This window comes from Lolium rigidum, chromosome 2 (assembly GCF_022539505.1).
Source record: "Lolium rigidum isolate FL_2022 chromosome 2, APGP_CSIRO_Lrig_0.1, whole genome shotgun sequence".
NCBI classification, from domain to species: domain Eukaryota; kingdom Viridiplantae; phylum Streptophyta; class Magnoliopsida; order Poales; family Poaceae; genus Lolium; species Lolium rigidum.
Genome location: NC_061509.1, coordinates 8,668,348 through 8,690,056, shown reverse-complemented (window position 1 = coordinate 8,690,056; position 21,709 = coordinate 8,668,348). Strand labels below are relative to the sequence as shown.

At 44.7% G+C, this 21,709-nt stretch overlaps 2 protein-coding genes across 2 annotated transcripts; one reads left to right on the top strand and one right to left on the bottom strand.

Moving 5' to 3' along the window:
• Positions 1-139: 139 nt before the first annotated feature.
• On the top strand, positions 140-5,346 carry LOC124689184 (DNA (cytosine-5)-methyltransferase DRM2-like). Its single transcript, XM_047222751.1, has 7 exons — positions 140-265; positions 368-473; positions 556-602; positions 696-848; positions 1,512-1,611; positions 1,692-1,747; positions 4,132-5,346. Exons 1-7 carry the CDS (start codon positions 140-142, stop codon positions 5,344-5,346), a joined length of 1,803 nt encoding a protein of 600 aa, XP_047078707.1.
• A 1,007-nt stretch (positions 5,347-6,353) lies between these two features.
• LOC124689183 lies at positions 6,354-10,905 on the bottom strand. Its single transcript, XM_047222750.1, has 12 exons — positions 10,835-10,905; positions 10,612-10,744; positions 10,047-10,133; positions 9,813-9,929; positions 9,523-9,717; positions 9,200-9,403; positions 8,633-9,120; positions 7,962-8,061; positions 7,667-7,726; positions 7,487-7,579; positions 7,288-7,407; positions 6,354-7,115 (listed from the first exon to the last, which is right to left on the bottom strand). Exons 1-12 carry the CDS (start codon positions 10,903-10,905, stop codon positions 6,765-6,767), a joined length of 2,019 nt encoding a protein of 672 aa, XP_047078706.1. The 3' UTR covers positions 6,354-6,764.
• Positions 10,906-21,709: the final 10,804 nt, after the last annotated feature.

The following is a 21,709-nucleotide window of genomic DNA, read 5'->3' as shown; positions in this document are numbered from 1 at the left end:
ATACAAAAATGTACAAAGACGTCTATTTGACACGAGGATCGTGAGAAGATCACGGGTAGGACATGGAGTGGTAGAACTTTTATTTTGTATAAGTCACTTTTCTTTTCTATACTGTTACTAATCGAATCATGCTTAAATCATGTCGCAGATCTGCATTAGCGATAGCGATGATAGTGATGCGTTTGAGTGGGACACTGATGGCGAGGCTGAGCCCTCATCGGTTGCGGCCTTGAGGAACTTTGATGCTCCTGGGCCATCCACACTGGTACGACGAGTGGTATATGATATAAAAGCGTGTCATTTAGCATATGAGCTTCATCTTGCTATTATTATGATTATGATGCTGTGTCACGTGCCTGTAATAAAGGATGCCAATGAGTGCGTCAAGAGGAAAGCATCATTTGATTTAGTCAAGGAATATGTGGGAATGGGTTTCCTAGAGGAGCATGTCTTGAAAGGAATCGAAAAAGTTGGTAAGACTAAAGTATTCGATTTCATTTCATTTTCCCTGTTTGTGTTTGCATCTTCTGCTTTAACAGATTCTTATGCTTTCAGGGCACAGTGATGCAGATGAATTGCTCAATCACCTTCTCACCTATCAGGTAACTGTCCATGTGGTTCTGTTACTAAGTTTATCCAATTATACTCATGTTGCATGGTGGCGGGACTGTTATAATTGGTCATGTGAAATGTAGCTCCCAGGTGATGACTGTGTGAGTAATTTCTCGACTTCTGGTTGCGCCCCCTTGAGTGTTGAAGAGGGCAGTGATGACGACTTTTATTTTGACTGGGAAAGCGACGAGGATGCTGGTGGAAGGGAACCCAACTCTGATGGTTCTGGTAATGAGGTACATTATTCCGTATCTTCAGCTTGTAATTAAGTTTTGTTTGGTTATATGTATGATGATATTCATGTATTGCCCTGTTTATTTGTTTAAGTATTACTTGGTCTTAGTAAAACAAACAACATGATAGCTGACATGAAGCAATCTAAATTTCTGCGAGGTGCATATGCTTCCTTTGTGGCATGAGTAAAGTGTGTTTTTTTGCCTTCTCATTAACTCAGAAGTTAAATCTGGTTAGGTTGTGCTTACTAGGTGTCTCCAGTTCATGAATGCCATGCTCAACAACTGAAGCTATTCTCTACTTGGTATCACTATTCCTCATGACGAAAACACAAGCGTCCGCTCACACATAGTTCCATTCATCTTTTTTTATCATGTTAAGTATAATATCCAAGAAAATGAGGTTGACTAACATCAAACCAATACTCTCCTAACAGTAATCAAATGAGTACATTATTGTTCTGACCCTGATTTTTGATCTTTTTTTTCGAAATGGGTCACCCCAGCCTCTGCATCACAATGATGCATACGTCTTCTTTTATTATAACAGAAAAAAAAAAGTCTTACACACGAGCGTCTCAAAACAAGTTCTGTACATGTACACTTATTTTATCTTCATTTCTTATTCATTTGAACATGAAACATTTTTGTTGTGCCTTTTTGCAGGACATCTTACAAGAGATGGTTGATAAGGATGAGAAGATCAAGTTCCTACAGGAAATGGGCTTTCCTGGAGATGAAGTGGATAGAACTATTACCAGATGCGGTAACCTCTCTCTTCAATTTGTTGATTTGATCATGCTTTGATGAAAATGGAACTTATGCTATATTTTTTGTACATTTTAGGTGTCAACGCTTCAATGGATGTGCTAATCGATTCAATACATGCATCACAACATCAGGTAGATTTTCTTTTGATTCTGGGTGAATAAGAAAATTAGTTCGCTCTTTTAATTTGATGCAAACACATGTGTTATGTATAACTAGCACCATGGCCTGTGCAGTGCACGAGCAATAAATTTATTGCAATTTTGTATTCTAGTAATTTAAAATCACAAATATATAATATTAGTATTATACTACTTTGAATGAGAATAAAGTCGAAGCACTTTGCATTTCATAGTTAAATGCTCTGTAACAACTAATGTTTACTTCTCCACTATTTATAGTTCGTGGTTGCTTCTATTCCCACAAAGTATAAATAGTTCATCATATGAGAAAGAAATTAACAATGACATAATTTTATATGTAATGAAGTTGTACGTATATTTGTTTGTGTGGAAAATCATTCCTTGAGTTCTCCTGATATTGGTCTCTCCTCAACCCCTAGAACAGAAGATAAGTTGAATGTATACTTAAAATTGTCAAAAAATTAGTTATATTGTATGTAAAAATGTAGGAGCAATCCCCAAAGGGAAACTATTCCCGCCCTCATGAGGGCTTCGGCATCATCTTGAGTCACTATCAGCATATTGGTCCAATTAGCACTAAAGAATCAGTAATATTTGAAGTAATTGATCATTATATATTTAATTTTAAGCAAGAATCGCCCACTTGTGGGGATCTGTAGAGATTTCTTTATGTCATGTTTGTTGAGAAAGAAAAGGTGACATATGGATTATACATTTATACATCACTGAGTAGGTTGGAACACTCTTCTAACTGATTAGTTAGAAGTACGTTTCATTCCCAGTATTTTTCTCACTTATTTTCTAATATGTTTGTTGAGTACATATAATGATGTGATTGAGCTTTATTGACTTATAGAATAACTATATAATTTTTCTTGGTCAGCATACTAAAGGATATATATATATACTCAATTTTGATGGCAAACTGCATTATAACTGCTAAGATAAAAGGGAATATGCTAGCTAAAATATCTAAAAAAATCATTAAAATTTGAACTTGTAATAGACTGTACAGTTTGAAGCCATCCGTCTACTTCAGAATAACAGGTTTGTTTCCTGAGACCAACAAATGCTTTAGGATAACCGGTTTGTTTCCTGAGACCGACAACTACTTATATGATCTATGAAGTAAACAGAGTAAACCTCCTTATCTCATGATACATAATTATATATTATTGTACCTAAATTCACCATAACGTGCATACACCTACCTTCAGAGAGAAAGGTTAAGGATCTAACAACGGCCTTGCTAATTGTGCGGTTGCCATGGCCAATCCCAGAAGATGATCGTCATGATCCCAGGTGTTAGAGATTGTACAAAACACCTTCAAGATATGAGGATGTATTGTATGTTAAAATAGCCGCTAGCTGAAAGTTCACATGAAACATGTATTCATATTGTTTTACACCCTCTGCAAGCTTTTTCAATTTTGCCAATGTGAAGACATTGTATATTGCCAGTGCTAAATTAGTTAGAGATAACTATAAGAACAGAGAAAATAGAATATAATAGTCAGTTCAATAGACCTAGCTGATTATCTGGTGTTGGCTAGTACCTGCTCGGACAATACGTTTCTCTTTTTAATAAAATTTACTGTCAGGGCCTCCCCTGCAGTTTTCAGCTAAAAAACATTAACATGAGAACTAAAAGTCGCCCAGAAATGACTGCGTTTTCGAAGGCGCCCAGCCATCTGTCCACTCTCTAGTGACAAGGATCAAGGAGGAAGGCAGGCTCTGGGCGCGGGCTGGTGCACAAGGGCTTAGAGTAGTTTTGCCTCCCACCTTGGACGTGCACTGATTTTTGGTCTAATCCCTGTAATCTCCCTCCTATGAGGATGTAACCCAAACTCTTTCTTTTCAACGAAATGAAACGCAAAGGTATCTCGAAAAAAAAAGTATCTTGCAAGAAAATGATGATTCATGGAATATTATACCAAGTACCTCAGTAATCAGGTAGAATTGTTTTTCAGAAAGCTCATACTTGCATTGCTTCCGATACCTGGAAATTTGAAGATACCATGAATAACCAAGAGTGAACCGTCTTGTCCTTGGAGATGTAATGGGCACTCAGGTAGTATGTTCCAATCCAGGATCCTAACCCCCCAAAACAACAGAGGGCGCACCTTTGTTACATATATACTGTGGCATTGCCTTGCAAACAAATTCAGAGCAAGACCGGGATATATTGAAGATGATGTAATTACAAAAGAACAAATCTAACAGGGTCTACATTTACGAAAATCTGATGGTTATGATAGGATACACATATCGACAGCCAGTTTTTTTTTTTTTCCTTTTTGTGGGATTTTGTAGTCTTTCTATATTTTTTCATGGTTGCCTGTCATGTACGCTTTTAATATGTATAATTTTTGTAGGCTACTAACAGGTGCTTTGACTCCTTCGGAGGGAGAGAAAAAGCAAAAGTCATGGAGGAGAGCAAGAACAAGAGGAAGCTATACGGAGGTCGAGCACAAGGAAGCCAACCCCGCCGCCGCTTGGATGGTAGCCAGGTGAACTCTATGCGCCTTCCTAATCCCATGAAAGGGTTTAGTCTGCCTAATGACAGGCATAGGCTACCGCCAGTTAACAGAAGGCTTCCCGACGAAGCAAAAGGACGCCCGTTCTTCTACTACGAAAACGTGGCCCAGGCTCCTAAAGACACATGGAGGAGAATTTCGGATACTCTGTATGGAATTGAACCAGAATTTGTGGACTCACAATATATCTGTGCAACCGCTAGGAAGAGAGGTTATATCCACAATCTCCCGATCGAGAACAGACTTCGTCTCCCCCTCCCACCACAGACTATACTTGAGACCTTCCCCCATTATGAGAAGTGGTGGCCTAAATGGGATTCGAGAAGGAAGTTCAACTGCTTGCAAACTGTGAAGGCACCTGCAACGGTGACAGAGTGGATTCACCGTGACCTTGCAACCTTAAGCAGCCCACCACCTCCAAGCGTTCAGAAAAGGGTTATTTACCAGTGCAAGAAATGGAATCTAGTGTGGACTGGAAAAAACATAGCTGTTCCTCTGGAAGCGGATGAGATGGAGAAACTGCTTGGTTTCCCAGTCAACCACACAAGAGGAGTCAGCAAGACCGACCAGTACAAATCTCTTGGCAACTCTTTCCAGATTGACACCGTCACTTATCATTTATCGGTGCTCAAAAGGATGTTTCCTAATGGCATGACTGTGTTGTCCCTCTTCAGTGGAATTGGAGGAGCAGAGGTAGCTCTCCAGAGGCTTGGGATACGCCTAAAGGCGGTTGTCTCTGTTGAGAAATCGGAGGTAAACAGAAGAATTTTGAAAGCTTGGTGGGGTCAGACTGAGCAGCAGGGAACGTTGATTGAGTTTGATGATGTGGAGAATTTGAGCAAGGAAGAGATCGAATATCATACTAGAAGATTGGGTGGTTTCGACTTGGTGATCGGGGGCAGCCCATGCAACAACCTTGCGGGCAGCAACCGACACCACCGCGTTGGTTTACAGGGCAAGGAGAGTTGTCTGTTCTTCCAATACTTCAGGATTTTGGGTGTTGTCAAGTCCGTAATGGCGACCATGCGTGAGGAAGGCGACACACGCTACTGATTCTCTCAAGGTAATCTCCACAATAAAACTGTTGCCTTACATATACTGTGTTACTGCTGCGTCCTTTTGGATAACTCTAGCTGCTGCATTCCAGTGAACACAGTTGCGTTCTCATAATTTTGCTCTTCTCATACTTTCGACGTGAACGTGTATTTGTTTTCTGTAGAGCTTTGATGCCCGGATCATGATAAAAACTTCAGAGAATTTGTGGCGGCATCCAAGAAGGGAACTTCTATTGTGCAAGACCAATGAAGAAGTCCCCTGGCACTTAGGGAAAGTAGTATGTGAGCCTGGAGCTCGCCAACAGACAACCTGAAGCCTGCAACCTGATTATCCTGGGCATTCTCTCACTGACACTTTTGAAAAACTGATGTTCTCTGGAAGTAACTTTAGTCTGATCATTCATGTACAAAACTGCTGTTGTCTACAATGAAACATGTCATTTATAGCCAAGTTTCATTGAGTTAAACAGATAAAAAAAAGTTTCATTGAGTTATATATAACTATGTTACCTGTGTTCCGAAATATAGTATGTTTTGAAAAGATAAATTTACTACATTTTGGAACGGAGGTAATATTTAATATAAATCAGTGGTCAAGTGTATCTGGACCTGGAGCTCGTCGACAGACAACCAGAAGCCTGCAAGCTGATTATCCTAGGCACTCTCACAGGAGCTTTTGAAAAACTGCTGTTGTCTGGAAGTAGATTTAGTCTGATCATTCATGTTACTTGAGGATGTTGTTGTTTCCTTTTATTTTGCTACCTAGTCCACGTACTCTATATGGCACGGATGTTTCCAAACGATGTTTTCGCTTTTGGCTTCAATTAAGCCAGGGGAGAACACCTTCTACCTGGAGTATAATTTGTGGTCAAAGATGTTTTGGAGACCATGCCTATGTGCCTATGCCCAGAGGATCAAACCCATCCAGTTCACAAGTTGCTGACATTGTAAATTACTGACAATTATTCAATATTGTTCTGTTCTGCACGAATCTGACTGCATTCAGTATCAGTAGGAGTTGCACGCATCCAGTATTCATTTCACTCCAGCTATGGCCACATTTCAGTGGGGAAAAGGAACTTTCTCATCACACAGTTTATTACTGCCAACTTACAAATCGATTGACCAGCACAAAATAACTTTACAAGAGAGAAATATATGAGAGAAGGGAGACTAAAATATTGTCTCCGGTATGAAAGGTAGTACTGAACACCATGCAGTACTGAACACAATGAGGTCCAGCATAGCATTCTTTCGGGCACCGTGGAGATGATAATCCAGTTTCGCAAACAAAATATCCTCTCTGTAGCGGCTTCTGAGCTTTGTCGTGTCGTATACTTTTTCTCCCCAAAATTTACATCATATACAAATAACTTACCCAATGTGGGCTAGACACGCTCAGCTGGTAGGATTAGCTCAGGAAGCCTGTTTGGGTTGTGGCTTGTGGGGGCTGCTGCTGCTGTCAGGCAAGAAGAGATACCGGAACTTTGAGTCGAATGCAACCACGGTAAAACTGCGTGCACCGAGGAGCCGCTGCTTCCTCTGTGAGGAAGAGGAGTCCCGGATGACTGCAACTTGGTCAGGGGAGAGGTGATGACAGATCCAGTCCGTGAACAGAGAGTCTTCGACGGCCCCCTTGGCGTAGCTCTGCAGTAACTTCGGGATTAGTAGTTTCCCTCGGTCACTTATACCGACAGATGCCTGGATGTAGTCTCTCAATGATTCCAGCAGCTCATTCCTGACATTTTCTGCTGTAAAAATTCTTACCTGCATGACAGCAGATTATATTTTATGATTATTAATCGGTTAAGACAACGTAGATGTTTAAAGGAGGGTGGTACCAATAGGTTTAGCAAAAAAGTGTCAGGTGCCATATCTTTCTGGACACTATACAATATACACATGTTTCCAGATAATCATGACAATCACATGTACTTACCGCTGGTGAAGAGAACATTCCACAACTGAGTCCAAACAGCAAAAGGGGCTCGGCTTCATCGATTGAATACTTCTTGTGCCCCTCAGAAACTTTGAACTTATGAAGAGCCAACATCAAAGACTGAAAAAAGGTTGGGACAGCAATAAGAGACATGTAATCAAACTAAGGGTGAAGAAATGGATCAAGAAAAAAGTTATACAAGTTGGGGGCGGTGCACCGGAGTCTTCATTTTCAGAATCACAAACTCTATTTCAGCTGCGCTAAACGACTGCCCACCAACTGTGTAACAGGCCTGCATCACTAACACGTTTTCACTGACAGCCTCGCTGAAGAAAGATGGCATACATTTCGTTCAGCTGAGAGTAGATACTGGACAAACCTTTTGCATTAGAGAAAAAAGCTTGATGTCATTCCGGGGAACTCCATATGCTAGGTATGACTGGTAGCCACCAAATTGTTAGTGCACAAGGTTCAAGATGCAAGGGATATAGAGTTAAAGAAAATTAAAGGTTTTTCATGAAGAAAGATGTCGAATGGAAATACCAGAACAGAATGGTCCTATTTTCTAATGAAATATGGGAAATACCGAAGCAGATATATAAAATCAGGGAAATGTCGAAATTCTTTGAAATTAGAACCAGCCTTTCAAGACTCAAACAACAACTGTTACTTACATGCATTATCAAGGCATTATATAAGTTAATCCAAAAGGCTAGCCGCTCCTCAGAGTTCAGACAATTAGGGTTAACCTTCGATAGCTGCTCCACGAGAAATCTGCAAAGCATTTGTAAGACTACATGCTTTAGCAAATCCATTCAGTGTAAACAATAAGAACTTAAACATGCTCCAGAAATAACACTAACTAGGAAACTGTCGCAAAAAAAGAAGTTTCGTGTGAGATGTTGGAATTCTTCTATTTCTAAGGTGTACTAACACTAGCACTTCAGCAAAATCTGGGGATTATGAATGGAGGATAAATCAAATAAATGGAGATGCAAAAGTATGGTTGCTAACACATTCAGATGTAAGCAAATCGTATGCCCACAGGGAATTCTTGTGGTGCCGAAAATCATAACAATCAGCCTTGGTTTGTTCCCAGCAATCTTTAGATAACATGGAGTATCCTATTCATCCCAGTCAATTATTCTGTAAATTTACCTAGGGCATCAACAGTAAAATGCAATTACAATGTGGATCGTATGCTACTAGTTCCATGTACTAACATTCATTGATTCATATTTTTTCTTCGATGATCTATTTTTTCAGAAATCAGTAGTGATATTCGTAAGTACACAACATATGTACAGCAAGATTCGTAACTGTAGCAGAGGTTGCAGCAGCAAACCTGAACTTCTTTAGAGCTTCAGATGCATATTCAAGTTGCTCCTTTCCAACCGACATCCAAGATACTTCAGCTGCTGAACAATAGTTTCCAATATCTCTCCGGGTTCCCTTTCCATTAACTTTATAAGGATCCAAGTTTTTGGCTTGATTCATCATCACATCATTGTGGTTTGAGTCAACTGAGGAACTCCGAAGCATGGAGGGTAATATGGATGAATCTGAGAAGGACGCCAATGTAGAGCCAGATAGCCGCTCTGCTGATGAGGATGAACAATCAGAAGATGTCTTTGCTGGTCTCTTGGCGGATTCCGATAAACGGAGGAAAATGTTTCTCATGCATCGCACCATCTCCTCTGAGAGCTGATTTGGATAGTTCCAAAGATTCCCTCCTTTCATGCTAGTTATCTTTTGAATGGACTGTTCAAATGATAGAGCATTGACCTTCTCATCCTCTTTGCCATGCTTTTCCACCGAGCACGATTCTTGCATCTGCAGAAACATAAATTAATCCTGGATACTATTACTGTACTGATAGGTATGAGAAAACACAAAGAGGCATGAAAAGGACCTCTTCATCCCGGTGCTTTTCCAGCAGTCCATTTAAGGAGATATCCCGGTGTTTCTCTAGCAGCCTGTTTAGGGAAACCATTTGTCCATCTTCAGACTCTTCTCCAGGGCCCTGCTCATAGTCAAGTTCAGTGAACAAATCTTCTTGCATTGATCTCATTGACTCGGATCCTCCATACTTCAAATCCCTTAATGATGATATGTGCTGATGAGAAATACAAAAAAGATACTGTTAGAATCCCCTGCATCTCAAGTAAAAAAAAAAATCTCCTGTATCAGATAAAATGCACCATCCTTGAGACAATTTTGTCAGATAAAACTTACTTCTTCCCATGTACACGTGCAAGTTGACAACGACCGGTCATCTGGGCATGCAGGTGGCAAGCATCCTGGATTATTTTCGGCAAGCAGCCTTTCATTCCTTTCGTGACAAAGCTGGTAATACAGATCATTTAACTCCTTCTCGAGGTTGGAGACGGCGCTCTCCAGGGAGGCAATGTTGATGAGTAGCTCATGTGTCTGCATAATTGAAGGTTAAAACAAACAAGATCAGTAAATGCACTGGCTGGCTGGGAAATGACAGCATGAAACAAAGAAACTTGCAGCTGCTGCACCTCATGTGGGATCTTCGAAGACGACTTCAACGCAGGCGCCGCGTTCTGCGTGACGGCGTCCGCCAGCGCCACGTGCAACTCGATCTCTTCTTCGAGCTGCCTCTGCAGCTTCTTGACCTGCACAATTGTTATTTTTTACAGGATGAGAACAGAAATGGCGCGTCCAAGCACCGGTGCCGTACCGTCGAAAAATGAAACAGCCCAGGAGATGAGAAGAGAAGAGTGATCACTCACTTCCTGCTCGAGCTCCAACCGGTAGCTCCGCATCCTGCCCTTGCGGCTCTCCTCTCTCCTCCCACTGCGACTTCCCTTACCATCATCCTACAGCAAGAACAAAGACAATGCTATTAACCAACCCAATCCAGAGAAGAGATGAAGGTGTCGATGAAGCACTAACCAACAATTCACTCAAGAGTCAAGACAATGATGTTACCAACTAATCCAATCTAGAAGGAGATAAGGCAAACCAGGAAGCGCTACTAAGCAACAAGATTGGCGGTTGACCAGACAGATACGGCCTGAGTCAGGTAATTAATTGAAAGTAGAGACAAATGATGTGGTACGGGGCAGTTGAATGAACCCCCCATGGATCATGGACCATGGACCGCCCTGGTCGCTACGGCACCACCGCAAGAGGACAGCGATTAGGTGCTGAGGTTTCGCTTTTCTCTACCAAGAATTTAGCCTTTTCCCCCACACCCATCCAGACAAACCGAAATAATGTGATCTCTGTATGTAGGCCGTGATTAGGCGCTGAGACGGTACTAGGTACTATGGACTATGGAGAGGTGGAGCTAACCCCGGAGCAGCTGGCCGCCGGCGCCGGTGCCGGCGCTTCGTCCTCGGGCGGCAGCACGTGCGGCGCGCGCTGCAGCGTCCGCGCTGAGTCCGTCGACCTGCGTCCGCCGACCACCTTCTGGATCAGGCCGCCCCTGAAACGCGACAGAAAAGGGGGGGTTCAGGAAGAGCGGGGGACAGAAACAGCTTTCCGGTGGCGGCTCGATGAATCAATCGACACGCACACTGAGGCGGAGACCATGTCGGGGGCGGCGGCGGCGGATGGGAGCGCGTCCTCGGCCCTCGCGCACGGCATGGGGCGGGGCACCACGGTAGCTGGCTCCTCAAAGAACGGGACCGGCGGCCCTAGCTCGCGGGTTGGAGCTGGAGCTCCGTGGCGCGGCGGCGGCGCTGCATTGCTGGGCTGGGTGGGCGCGCGGCGCGACAAGGGCTTTATGGCGTGCGGCGTGCGGTGCGGGAGCGCGGCAAGCGAGGGAGGGAGGGAAGCGTGGACTTTCTTTGGGAGGGAGGAGTGGGCGGCGAGTGGGAGCGCAGTACGGTGGGGAGGAAAGGTGACGACTGGGGGCGCCGGTGTGACGAATGGGGACTATGATGACCTGCGGGCGTGCGGTTCGCAGCTTTGCAACGGTCAACCTCTCATAATCATGGTGCCATGTGCTCCTACTAATTTTGATGGTGAACTCAATCTTCGTGGTCATCCTCTATATATATCTGTTGTACTTGTATGCTTGTTGTGTGCAATGGTGCATGAACATTTTGAATAAGGGGGTGAGGTGAGCACCAATGTTGCGAGCCGCATTATTTCGATATGATTGTTGTTTCTGCTCTTTCGACAATGCATGGGATGCTGCGAACAATGGCATGGGTTTGTGGTGTCTCCTTTCATTTGCTTGTTAGCGCATCTCCAACCGCGCGACCCAAACGGACGCGCTGGGCGTCCGTTTTGGGCCGTTTGGGTGGCCGAACGGACACCCGGATAGCGGCCCGCGTCCGCGTGTCCGTTTGGGTCGCACGCTGCGCCCAACGCGCGGACGCACCGCATATGTAATTAAAATAACAAAAATAAAAATAAAAAAGGAAAACAGCCAAAAATAACATTAAAGTAGTGGTTAATTAAACTTAGCCTTATTTTGGGCAATTTGTACACAAAAGAAAGCCCTATATGGGCTTTAAACTAAAAAACTAAAAAACCCTAGACAGGGTTTGCGAGCACGGTGGCCGCCGGTAGTACTACTCCCAGTACTACTCGTCATCGTCGGGACGACGACGCCCCCCGGCGGCGACGCGCTGTTCCGGCTCGACACGCCGGAGGGCACCGGCGACTCCGGCCAGGGCTCCCACTGCGCCCTTTCCCAGGCGGACTGCGGGTTCGGCGGGCTCGCCGGCCTGCGCAGTCGTGCCCTCCGCGCGGACTGATACGTCTCCAACGTATCGATAATTTCTTGTGTTCCATGCCACATTATTGATGTTATCTACATGTTTTATGCACACTTTATATCATATTCGTGCATTTTCTGGAACTAACCTATTAACAAGATGCCGAAGTGCCGCTTGTTGTTTTCTGCTGTTTTTGGTTTCGAAATCCTAGTAAAGAAATATTCTCGGAATTGGACGAAATAAAAGCCCGGAGGCCTATTTTCTCACGAAGCTTCCGGAAGACCGAAGACGAGACGAAGAGGGGCCACGGGGTGGCCAAACCCTAGGGCGGCGCGGCCCCACCCTCGGCCGCGCCGGCCCGTGGTTTGGGCCCCCGTGCCGCCTCTCGACTTGCCCTTCCGCCTACAAATAGCCTCCGTGACGAAACCCCCGGCACCGAGAGCCACGATACGGAAAACATTACGAGACGCCGTCGCCGCCGATCCCATCTCGGGGGATCCCGGAGATCGCCTCCGGCACCCTCGCCGGAGAGGGGAATCATCTCCCGGAGGACTCTACACCGCCATGGTCGCCTCCGGAGTGATGAGTGAGTAGTCTACCCCCGGACTATGGGTCCATAGCAGTAGCTAGATGGTTGTCTTCTCCCCATTGTGCTATCATTGTCGGATCTTGTGAGCTGCCTATCATGATCAAGATCATCTATATGTAATTCTATATGTTGCGTTTGTTGGGATCCGATGAATAGAGAATACTTGTTATGTTGATTATCAAAGTTATGCTTATGTGTTGTTTATGATCTTGCATGCTCTCCGTTACTAGTAGATGCTCGGCCAAGTAGATGCTTGTAACTCCAAGAGGGAGTACTTATGCTCGATAGTGGGTTCATGCCCGCATTGACACCCGGGACAGATGATGAGAAAGTTCTAAGGTTGTGTTGTGTTGTTGCCACTAGGGATAAAACATTGATGCTATGTCTAAGGATGTAGTTGTTGATTACATTACGCACCATACTTAATGCAATTGTCCGTTGCTTGCAACTTAATATCGGAGGGGTTCGGATGATAACCTGAAGGTGGACTTTTTAGGCATAGATGCGGTTGGATGGCGGTCTATGTACTTTGTCGTAATGCCCAATTAAATCTCACTATACTCATCATGATATGTATGTGCATTGTCATGCTCTCTTTATTTGTCAATTGCCCAACTGTAATTTGTTCACCCAACATGCCTGTTCGTCTTATGGGAGAGACACCTCTAGTGAACTGTGGACCCCGGTCCAATTCTCTTTACTTGAAATACAATCTACTGCAATACTTGTTCTACTCGTTTTCTGCAAACAATCATCTTCCACACAATACGGTTAATCCTTTGTTACAGCAAGCCGGTGAGATTGACAACCTCACTCGTTTCGTTGGGGCAAAGTAGTTTGGTTGTGTTGTGCAGGTTCCACGTTGGCGCCGGAATCTCCGGTGTTGCGCCGCACTACATCCCGCCGCCATCAACCTTCAACGTGCTTCTTGGCTCCTCCTGGTTCGATAAACCTTGGTTTCTTTCCGAGGGAAAACTTGCTGCTGTGCTCATCATACCTTCCTCTTGGGGTTGCCCAACGAACGTGTGAAATACACGCCATCAAGCATATTTTCACGGCGCCGTTGCCGGGGAGATCAAGACACGCTGCAAGGGGAGTCTCCACTTCTCAATCTCTTTACTTTGTTTTTGTCTTGCTTTATTTTATTTACTACTTTGTTTGCTGCACTAAATCAAAATACAAAAAAATTAGTTGCTAGTTTTACTTTATTTGCTATCTTGTTTGCTATATCGAAAACACAAAAAAAAAATTAGTTTACTTGCATTTACTTTACTTATTTCATCATGTTTCCTTTTGATTTTACCACAAAGAACATACCGGTAGGACGTGGGTCTATAGTTGGGAGAAATAATATAGAAGAATTCTTCAACCACGTTAGTACCATTGAAAATTTTGAAGATAGACACTTGGTAGATCTTGCGCCTACTTATGAAATTGCTGCTGCGCATTTAGTTCGCTTGTTGGAAACTAAATTTGTTAATCTTAATCCTATAATCCAACACATGTTTTTCACACTTGGTGATATGGAAGAAGGGGAAAAGAAAGATTTTGTATTAGAAACCCTTCTTAGAGAATTTGGTGGTCTAGCAAGAGAAGCTAGAAAGGTGTTTGCTAAATTTAATATGCTTGGTTCTCCTACTAATTTTGTTAGTCTCCTTGAAAAGATGGATATGGATAGAATAAGATACACTAATAATATTGATGATGGAGGGGAGATCAAAGCACCAATACCATGTAAGCTCCTAGCTATGAATGATGCACTAGAAAATAACTATGCTTGGCTTGTTCCTGAAAATTTGTTTGATGAGAGTAGCACGCCTAAGACTAATGAAAAGGGAGATGCTGAAACTTATGTATCTAATATAATATGCCTGGTTGAGAAAAGCCCACACCCCGCTGTAGAAGTACCACCCTTCGATAATACTTGATACACACTTTCGCGCCTAGGCTGAAAGGCGTTAAAGAAAAGCGCTTATGGGAGACAACCCATGTTTTTTTACCTACAGTACTTTGTTTTTATTTTGTGTCTTGGAAGTTGTTTACTACTGTAGCAACCTCTCCTTATCTTAGTTTTGAGTTTTGTTGTGCCAAGTTAAGCCGTTGATAGAAAAGTAAGTACTAGATTTGGATTACTGCGCAGTTCCAGATTTCTTTGCTGTCACGAATCTGAGCCCACTGCCCTGCAGGAAGCTCAGAAAATTATGCCAATTTACGTGCATGATCCTCAGATATGTACGCAACATTCATTGAATTTGAGCATTTTCATTTGAGAAAGTCTGGTGCCATTTTAAAATTCGTCAATACGAACTGTTCTGTTTTGACAGATTCTGCCTTTTATTTCGCATTGCCTCTTTCGCTATGTTGGATGAATTTCTTTGATCCACTAATGTCCAGTAGCATTATGCAATGTCCAGAAGTGTTAAGAATGATTGTGTCACCTCTGAATATGTCAATTTATATTGTGCACTAACCCTCTAATGAGTTGTTTCGAGTTTGGTGTGGAGGAAGTTTTCAAGGATCAAGAGAGGAGTATGATGCAACATGATCAAGGAGAGTGAAAGCTCTAAGCTTGGGGATGCACCCGGTGGTTCACCCCTGCATATATCAAGAAGACTCAAGCGTCTAAGCTTGGGGATGCCCAAGGCATCCCCTTCTTCATCGACAAATTATCAGGTTCCTCCCCTGAAACTACATTTTTATTCGGCCACATCTTATGTGCTTTTTCTTGGAGCGTCGGTTTGTTTTTGTTTTTGTTTTGTTTGAATAAAATGGATCCTAGCATTCACTTTATGGGAGAGATACACACTCCGCTGTAGCATATGGACAAATATGTCCTTGGTTTCTACTCATAGTATTCATGGCGAAGTTTCTCCTTCGTTAAATTGTTATATGGTTGGAATTGGAAAATGATACATGTAGTAATTGCTATAATGTCTTGGGTAATGTGATACTTGGCAATTGTTGTGCTCATGTTTAAGCTCTTGCATCATATACTTTGCACCCATTAATGAAGAAATACATAGAGCATGCTAAAATTTGGTTTGCATAATTGGTTTCTCTAAGGTCTAGATAATTTCTAGTATTGAGTTTGAACAACAAGGAAGACGGTGTAGAGTCTTATAATGCTTTCAATATGTCTTTTATGTGAGTTTTGCTGCACCCGTTCATCCTTGTGTTTGTTTCTAACAAGCCTTGCTAGCCTAAACCTTGTATCGAGAGGGAATACTTCTCATGCATCCAAAATACTTGAGCCAACCACTATGCCATTTGTGTCCACCATACCTACCTACTACATGGTATTTTCCAGCCATTCCAAAGTAAATTGCTTGAGTGCTACCTTTAAAATTCCATCATTCACCTTTGCAATATATAGCTCATGGGACAAATAGCTTAAAAACTATTGTGGTATTGAATATGTAATTATGCACTTTATCTCTTATTAAGTTGCTTGTTGTGCGATAACCATGTTTGCTGGGGAACGCCATCAACTCATTGTTGAATTTCATGTGAGTTGCTATGCATGTTCGTCATGTCCGAAGTAAGGGCGATCTACACTGAGTTGAATGGTTTGAGCATGCATATTGTGAGAGAAGAACATTGGGCCGCTAACTAAAGCCATGTTCCATGGTGGAAGTTTCAGTTTTGGACAAACATCCTCAAATCTCTAATGAGAAAAGAATTAATTGTTGTTGAATGCTTAAAGCATTAAAAGAGGAGTCCATTATCTGTTGTCTATGTTGTCCCGGTATGGATGTCTAAGTTGAGAATAATCAAAAGCGAGAAATCCAAATGCGAGCTTTCTCCTTAGACCTTTGTACATGCGGCATAGAGGTACCCCTTTGTGATACTTGGTTAAAGCATATGTATTGCGGTGATAATCCAGGTAGTCCAAGCTAATTAGGACAAGGTGCGGGCACTATTAGTACACTATGCATGAGGCTTGCAACTTATAAGATATAATTTACATGATGCATATGCTTTATTACTACCGTTGACAAAATTGTTTCATGTTTTCAAAATCAAAGCTCTAGCACAAATATAGCAATCGATGCTTTTCCTCTATGAGGACCATTCTTTTACTTTCAATGTTGAGTCAGTTCACCTATTTCTCTCCACCTCAAGAAGCAAACACTTGTGTGAACTGTGCATTGATTCCTACATATTCGCTTATTGCACTTATTATATTACTCTATATTGACAATATCCATGAGATATACATGTTACAAGTTGAAAGCAACCGCTGAAACTTAATCTTCTTTTGTGTTGCTTCAATACCTTTACTTTGAATTATTGCTTTATGAGTTAACTCTTATGCAAGACTTATTGATGCTTGTCTTGAAGTGCTATTCATAAAAAGTCTTTGCTTTATGATTCACTTGTTTACTCATGTCATACACATTGTTTTGATCGCTGCACTCACTACATATGCTTTACAAATAGTATGATCAAGATTATGATGGCATGTCACTCCAGAAATTATCTTTGTTATCGTTTTACCTGCTCGGGACGAGCGAGAACTAAGCTTGGGGATGCTGATACGTCTCCAACGTATCGATAATTTCTTGTGTTCCATGCCACATTATTGATGTTATCTACATGTTTTATGCACACTTTATATCATATTCGTGCATTTTACGGAACTAACCTATTAACAAGATGCCGAAGTGCCGATTCTTTGTTTTCTGCTGTTTTTGGTTTCAGAAATCCTAGTAAAGAAATATTCTCGGAATTGGACGAAATAAAAGCCCGAGAGGCCTATTTTCTCACGAAGCTTCCGGAAGACCGAAGACGAGACGAAGAGGGGCCACGGGGTGGCCAAACCCTAGGGCGGCGCGGCCCCACCCCCGGCCGCGCCGGCCTGTGGTTTGGGCCCCCGTGCCGCCTCTCGACTTGCCCTTCCGCCTACAAATAGCCTCCGTGACGAAACCCCCGATACCGAGAGCCACGATACGGAAAACATTGCGAGACGCCGTCGCCGCCGATCCCATCTCGGGGGATCCTGGAGATCGCCTCCGGCACCCTGCCGGAGAGGGGAATCATCTCCCGGAGGACTCTACACCGCCATGGTCGCCTCACGGAGTGATGAGTGAGTAGTCTACCCCTGGACTATGGGTCCATAGCGGTAGCTAGATGGTTGTCTTCTCCCCATTGTGCTATCATTGTCGGATCTTGTGAGCTGCCTATCATGATCAAGATCATCTATATGTAATTCTATATGTTGCGTTTGTTGGGATCCGATGAATAGAGAATACTTGTTATGTTGATTATCAAAGTTATGCTTATGTGTTGTTTATGATCTTGCATGCTCTCCGTTACTAGTAGATGCTCGGCCAAGTAGATGCTTGTAACTCCAAGAGGGAGTACTTATGCTCGATAGTGGGTTCATGCCGCATTGACACCAGGACGGTGACGAGAAAGTTCTAAGGTTGTGTTGTGCTTGTTGCCACTAGGGATAAAACATTGATGCTATGTCTAAGGATGTAGTTGTTGATTACATTACGCACCATACTTAATGCAATTGTCTGTTGCTTGCAACTTAATGCTGGAGGGGTTCGGATGATAACTCGAAGGTGGACTTTTTAGGCATAGATGCGGTTGGATGGCGGTCTATGTACTTTGTCGTAATGCCCAATTAAATCTCACTATACTCATCATGATATGTATGTGCATTGTCATGCTCTCTTTATTTGTCAATTGCCCAAGCTGTAATTTGTTCACCCAACATGCTGTTCGTCTTATGGGAGAGACACCTCTAGTGAGCTGTGGACCCCGGTCCAATTCTCTTTACTTGAAATACAATCTACTGCAATACTTGTTCTACTTGTTTTCTGCAAACAATCATCTTCCACACAATACGGTTAATCCTTTGTTACAGCAAGCCGGTGAGATTGACAACCTCACTTGTTTCGTTGGGGCAAAGTAGTTTGGTTGTGTTGTGCGGGTTCCACGTTGGCGCCGGAATCTCGGTGTTGCGCCGCACTACATCCCGCCGCCATCAACCTTCAACGTGCTTCTTGGCTCCTCCTGGTTCGATAAACCTTGGTTTCTTTCTGAGGGAAAACTTGCTGCTGTGCTCATCATACCTTCCTCTTGGGGTTGCCCAACGAACGTGTGAAATACACGCCATCACGGACTCCTGGAGCTGCTCCTCCGCTGCGGCCTGCAGCTCCGCCTGTAGCCGGAGCGTGGCCAGGCGCTCCTCCTCCGCCAGGCGTGCGGCCCGGCGCTCCTCCTCCTCCCGGAGCGCCGCCTGACGCGTAGCCTCCTCCTGACGGCGCGCCAGCTCGAGGAAGGCCCACGCCTCCGCCTGGGCGTCCTCCTGGGCCTTCCTGGCCGCCTCCTCCAGCGCGGAGGCGCGCAGCGTCTCGGCGAGGTGCGGCCATTTGGCCAGCTCGTCGAGGTCGCCCTGCGGCGCACGGAAGACGAGGCAACCCCATTAACGCGGTGCAATGAAGTCCACAGCGACGCCGTCTGTCAGTACTGGCTTGCAGAAGCCAAACAGGCGAGTCACTGCTAAGCGGGCCCGAGGGCAAAGGACGTGGACACGCGTGCTGACCGGCTATGTCCGCGGCAACGCATTTGCGACCCAAATTTGACAATTCAATACCATCAATATTTACAGTAAGAACTCCTCTCGCTCATTTTCTCTTCGACGAAACAAAAGCCCCGCGAGCGCCGCCTGCAGCTCCGGGTCGTCCTCCTCCTCCTGGGGCTGCGGCTGTGGCTGGGGCTGGGGCGCGGGCTCGTTGATGTAGAGGCCGCCGGGGCGGCGGCCAGCCCGCCTAGCAGGTGTGCGCGGCTGCGCGCGAGGCCGCGCCGTCGCGGATGTGAAGCACGTGCGCCGGCGCGCGTCGTGCTCCACCTCGAACCACAAGTCCCAGTTGGGACTTCCGTCGCCGTACGCGGGGTCCTGCTGGAGGTCCGCCGGCAGTTGAGCGCGGCGCCTCCGGATCTCGGCGTAGCGGGTGCGGCCGGAGCCCGGGATGGGCGGCACCGGAACCCGATCTGGGCTCAGGTGCCAGCCGTGGGGGAGGTGCACGTCCCCCACGGCATTGGGACGCCGGCGTCCCAGAACATCTGCGCCACCGCTACGGTGACGTAGATCCGGTCGCGTCTGGGCGTCGCCGGCGGCCCCATGGCGAACGGCGCCGGCGCGACTGTCCGGCTGCTGCCGGCCTCGTGGTCGTTGGCGGATGGCGAGAACTCGCGCTTCGGGGCCATGGCGGCGCGGAAGCTTCGAGCTCGCGCGTGCGGCCGGAGTCGAAAGTGGGGACTGGATAGGGACAGTCCCCTTCCCCAGTCCACATTTAATAGAACTGGGGCACCGACAGGTGGGCCAGCCACGCGGACAGCGCGGACACGCGAGGACGCCGCGTGCCATCCGCGGCCACGCAAACCCGGCCCAATGTTTGCGTCGTTCCGGACGCCGCGGCCGTCCGCTTTTGCGGTGCGTCCCCGCGTTGGGCCGGATTTTTGTCCGGCTGGACCCATCCGGACGCGCGGGCGCGGGATGGGTCGCCCGGTTGGAGATGCCCTTATGCTGTAAGTCTTCGCCGAAGATGATAGCAGCAAGCTTTTTTTGGAAAAAAAATTGCTCGTGTTTTGCGTGTCTCTGTTCTAGCTTGATACTTACCCCTCCTCTGCCTTATGTTGGAGGTTTATTCTGTGGTCTGTCTCGACTGTAACTAAAACTCTCTGAATGTTAGTATTAGGCGGCGCTCTCTCCCCCTTGCTTTTTTACTTTTGCTGAATGCTGTTGTATTTTTTGTTATCTCTCTGATAACTTGGTGGATCGTGTGGAAAAAAAAATTGCTTGTTATGCTGATTGATGATCTTGGATTGTACCAACAGGGATATCGGATGCCACGGTAATGATTTAAAATGCATATATGCACAAACCTATCAACTTCAACACGTAACTTTAAGATTGACAAAGTGCAATTAGATATGGTACCAACTAGCAAACCATAGTAGTTCCTCCAGAGATGGTTCAAGATGCGCCCGCATCAAATCGTAGTTTAGTCCTATGCGATAGTAAGTTAAAATAAAAGAATACAATAAGACCTTGAATATGTCACGGAGTTTCAAGTTTGCAATATCGATGTCATCCTTCAGTGGCTGCATATTCCTGCGTGCACATCCTTCAGTATAACTCTTCCTTCCTCGGGTGTGACGCACCTTTGCAACACTCCTGATATATTTCGTTTGTACAATTCTCCCTTAACCACAATAAAGATTTAGATCGTCGGATGACTCGTCTTGCCTCCACCGGATCTCCGGGTATCTCTTTCCTCAAGATATATGCCACAAAAACCTGCATTCAAGGAACTTGTACCATCGTAACTTCGTGCGGTTCCTCCTCATCTTCCGATGTGTTTGCTTCTGAACCTACTGGAGCCCCCAAGTCTTACTCAGACTTCTCTTTTTTCTTCGTCTGCTTCGGTGTTTTCTTCGCCTTAGTTGATCTCTCGCTTATCTCCTCCCAAAACACGTCAGGTGGTATTGGTAAGCACTGTGACCCGATATTTGCCAGAACGTCGGCTTCGTCATTGCTGAATCTAACAGCGTATACTTTTATTGAATAGCAACTGTCAAGGGAAAATCTCGGAGCAGAGCTCTGCTCAGTAACATTTGAAGGTGTCCCCTTTGTTTCTTGATCAAAATTTCATGACTGATTCATGGTTTTTGCATATTTAATAGTTCTCCATATCTGCTCATGGCTATCTAACACGAGTTTACATCTCTTTTAGTTTTTAGTTACATATATTACACTGTGCACATAGTTGCAATCTTTGTGCAAGTTCTCCGTAACAGGAATCAGTGTATGTAACCCGATTCATTTGAGAAATGTATTACCGATTCATTTGAGATTCTAGCGAACCTACACTACAAGAAAAGTTGCCATGGCCGACGAAGTTGAAGTCGCGCCGTGGTTGCTGGTGTACCATGGCCGACGATTTTGGTCCCTCCGTGGTGCATGTCAAAACTTTTTTTTTTTTCTCGTTTTTGAGGCCACCTAGCCCGACGAAAGCGGCCAAAACGTCGCGTATGGTGGCCCGGGACGTGGTGCATCGCGAATTCTCGGGTTCGCCGGCCGAGTCAACGCAAATCCGCACCGCCAGGATGTAGGGCC

Excerpts from the sequence above, each read along its gene's own strand:
- LOC124689184 (XM_047222751.1), top strand. The coding sequence starts at position 140 with ATGTCGCAGATCTGCATTAGCGATAGCGATGATAGTGATGCGTTTGAG. Across the intron at positions 266-367 it reads CTCCTGGGCCATCCACACTG|GATGCCAATGAGTGCGTCAA; the intron begins GTACGACGAGTG and ends CCTGTAATAAAG. Across the intron at positions 849-1,511 it reads CTGATGGTTCTGGTAATGAG|GACATCTTACAAGAGATGGT; the intron begins GTACATTATTCC and ends GCCTTTTTGCAG.
- LOC124689183 (XM_047222750.1), bottom strand. The coding sequence starts at position 10,905 with ATGCCGTGCGCGAGGGCCGAGGACGCGCTCCCATCCGCCGCCGCCGCC. Across the intron at positions 8,062-8,632 it reads GAAGCTCTAAAGAAGTTCAG|ATTTCTCGTGGAGCAGCTAT; the intron begins GTTTGCTGCTGC and ends AATGCTTTGCAG. Across the intron at positions 7,580-7,666 it reads TTTTTTCTCTAATGCAAAAG|GCCTGTTACACAGTTGGTGG; the intron begins GTTTGTCCAGTA and ends TTAGTGATGCAG.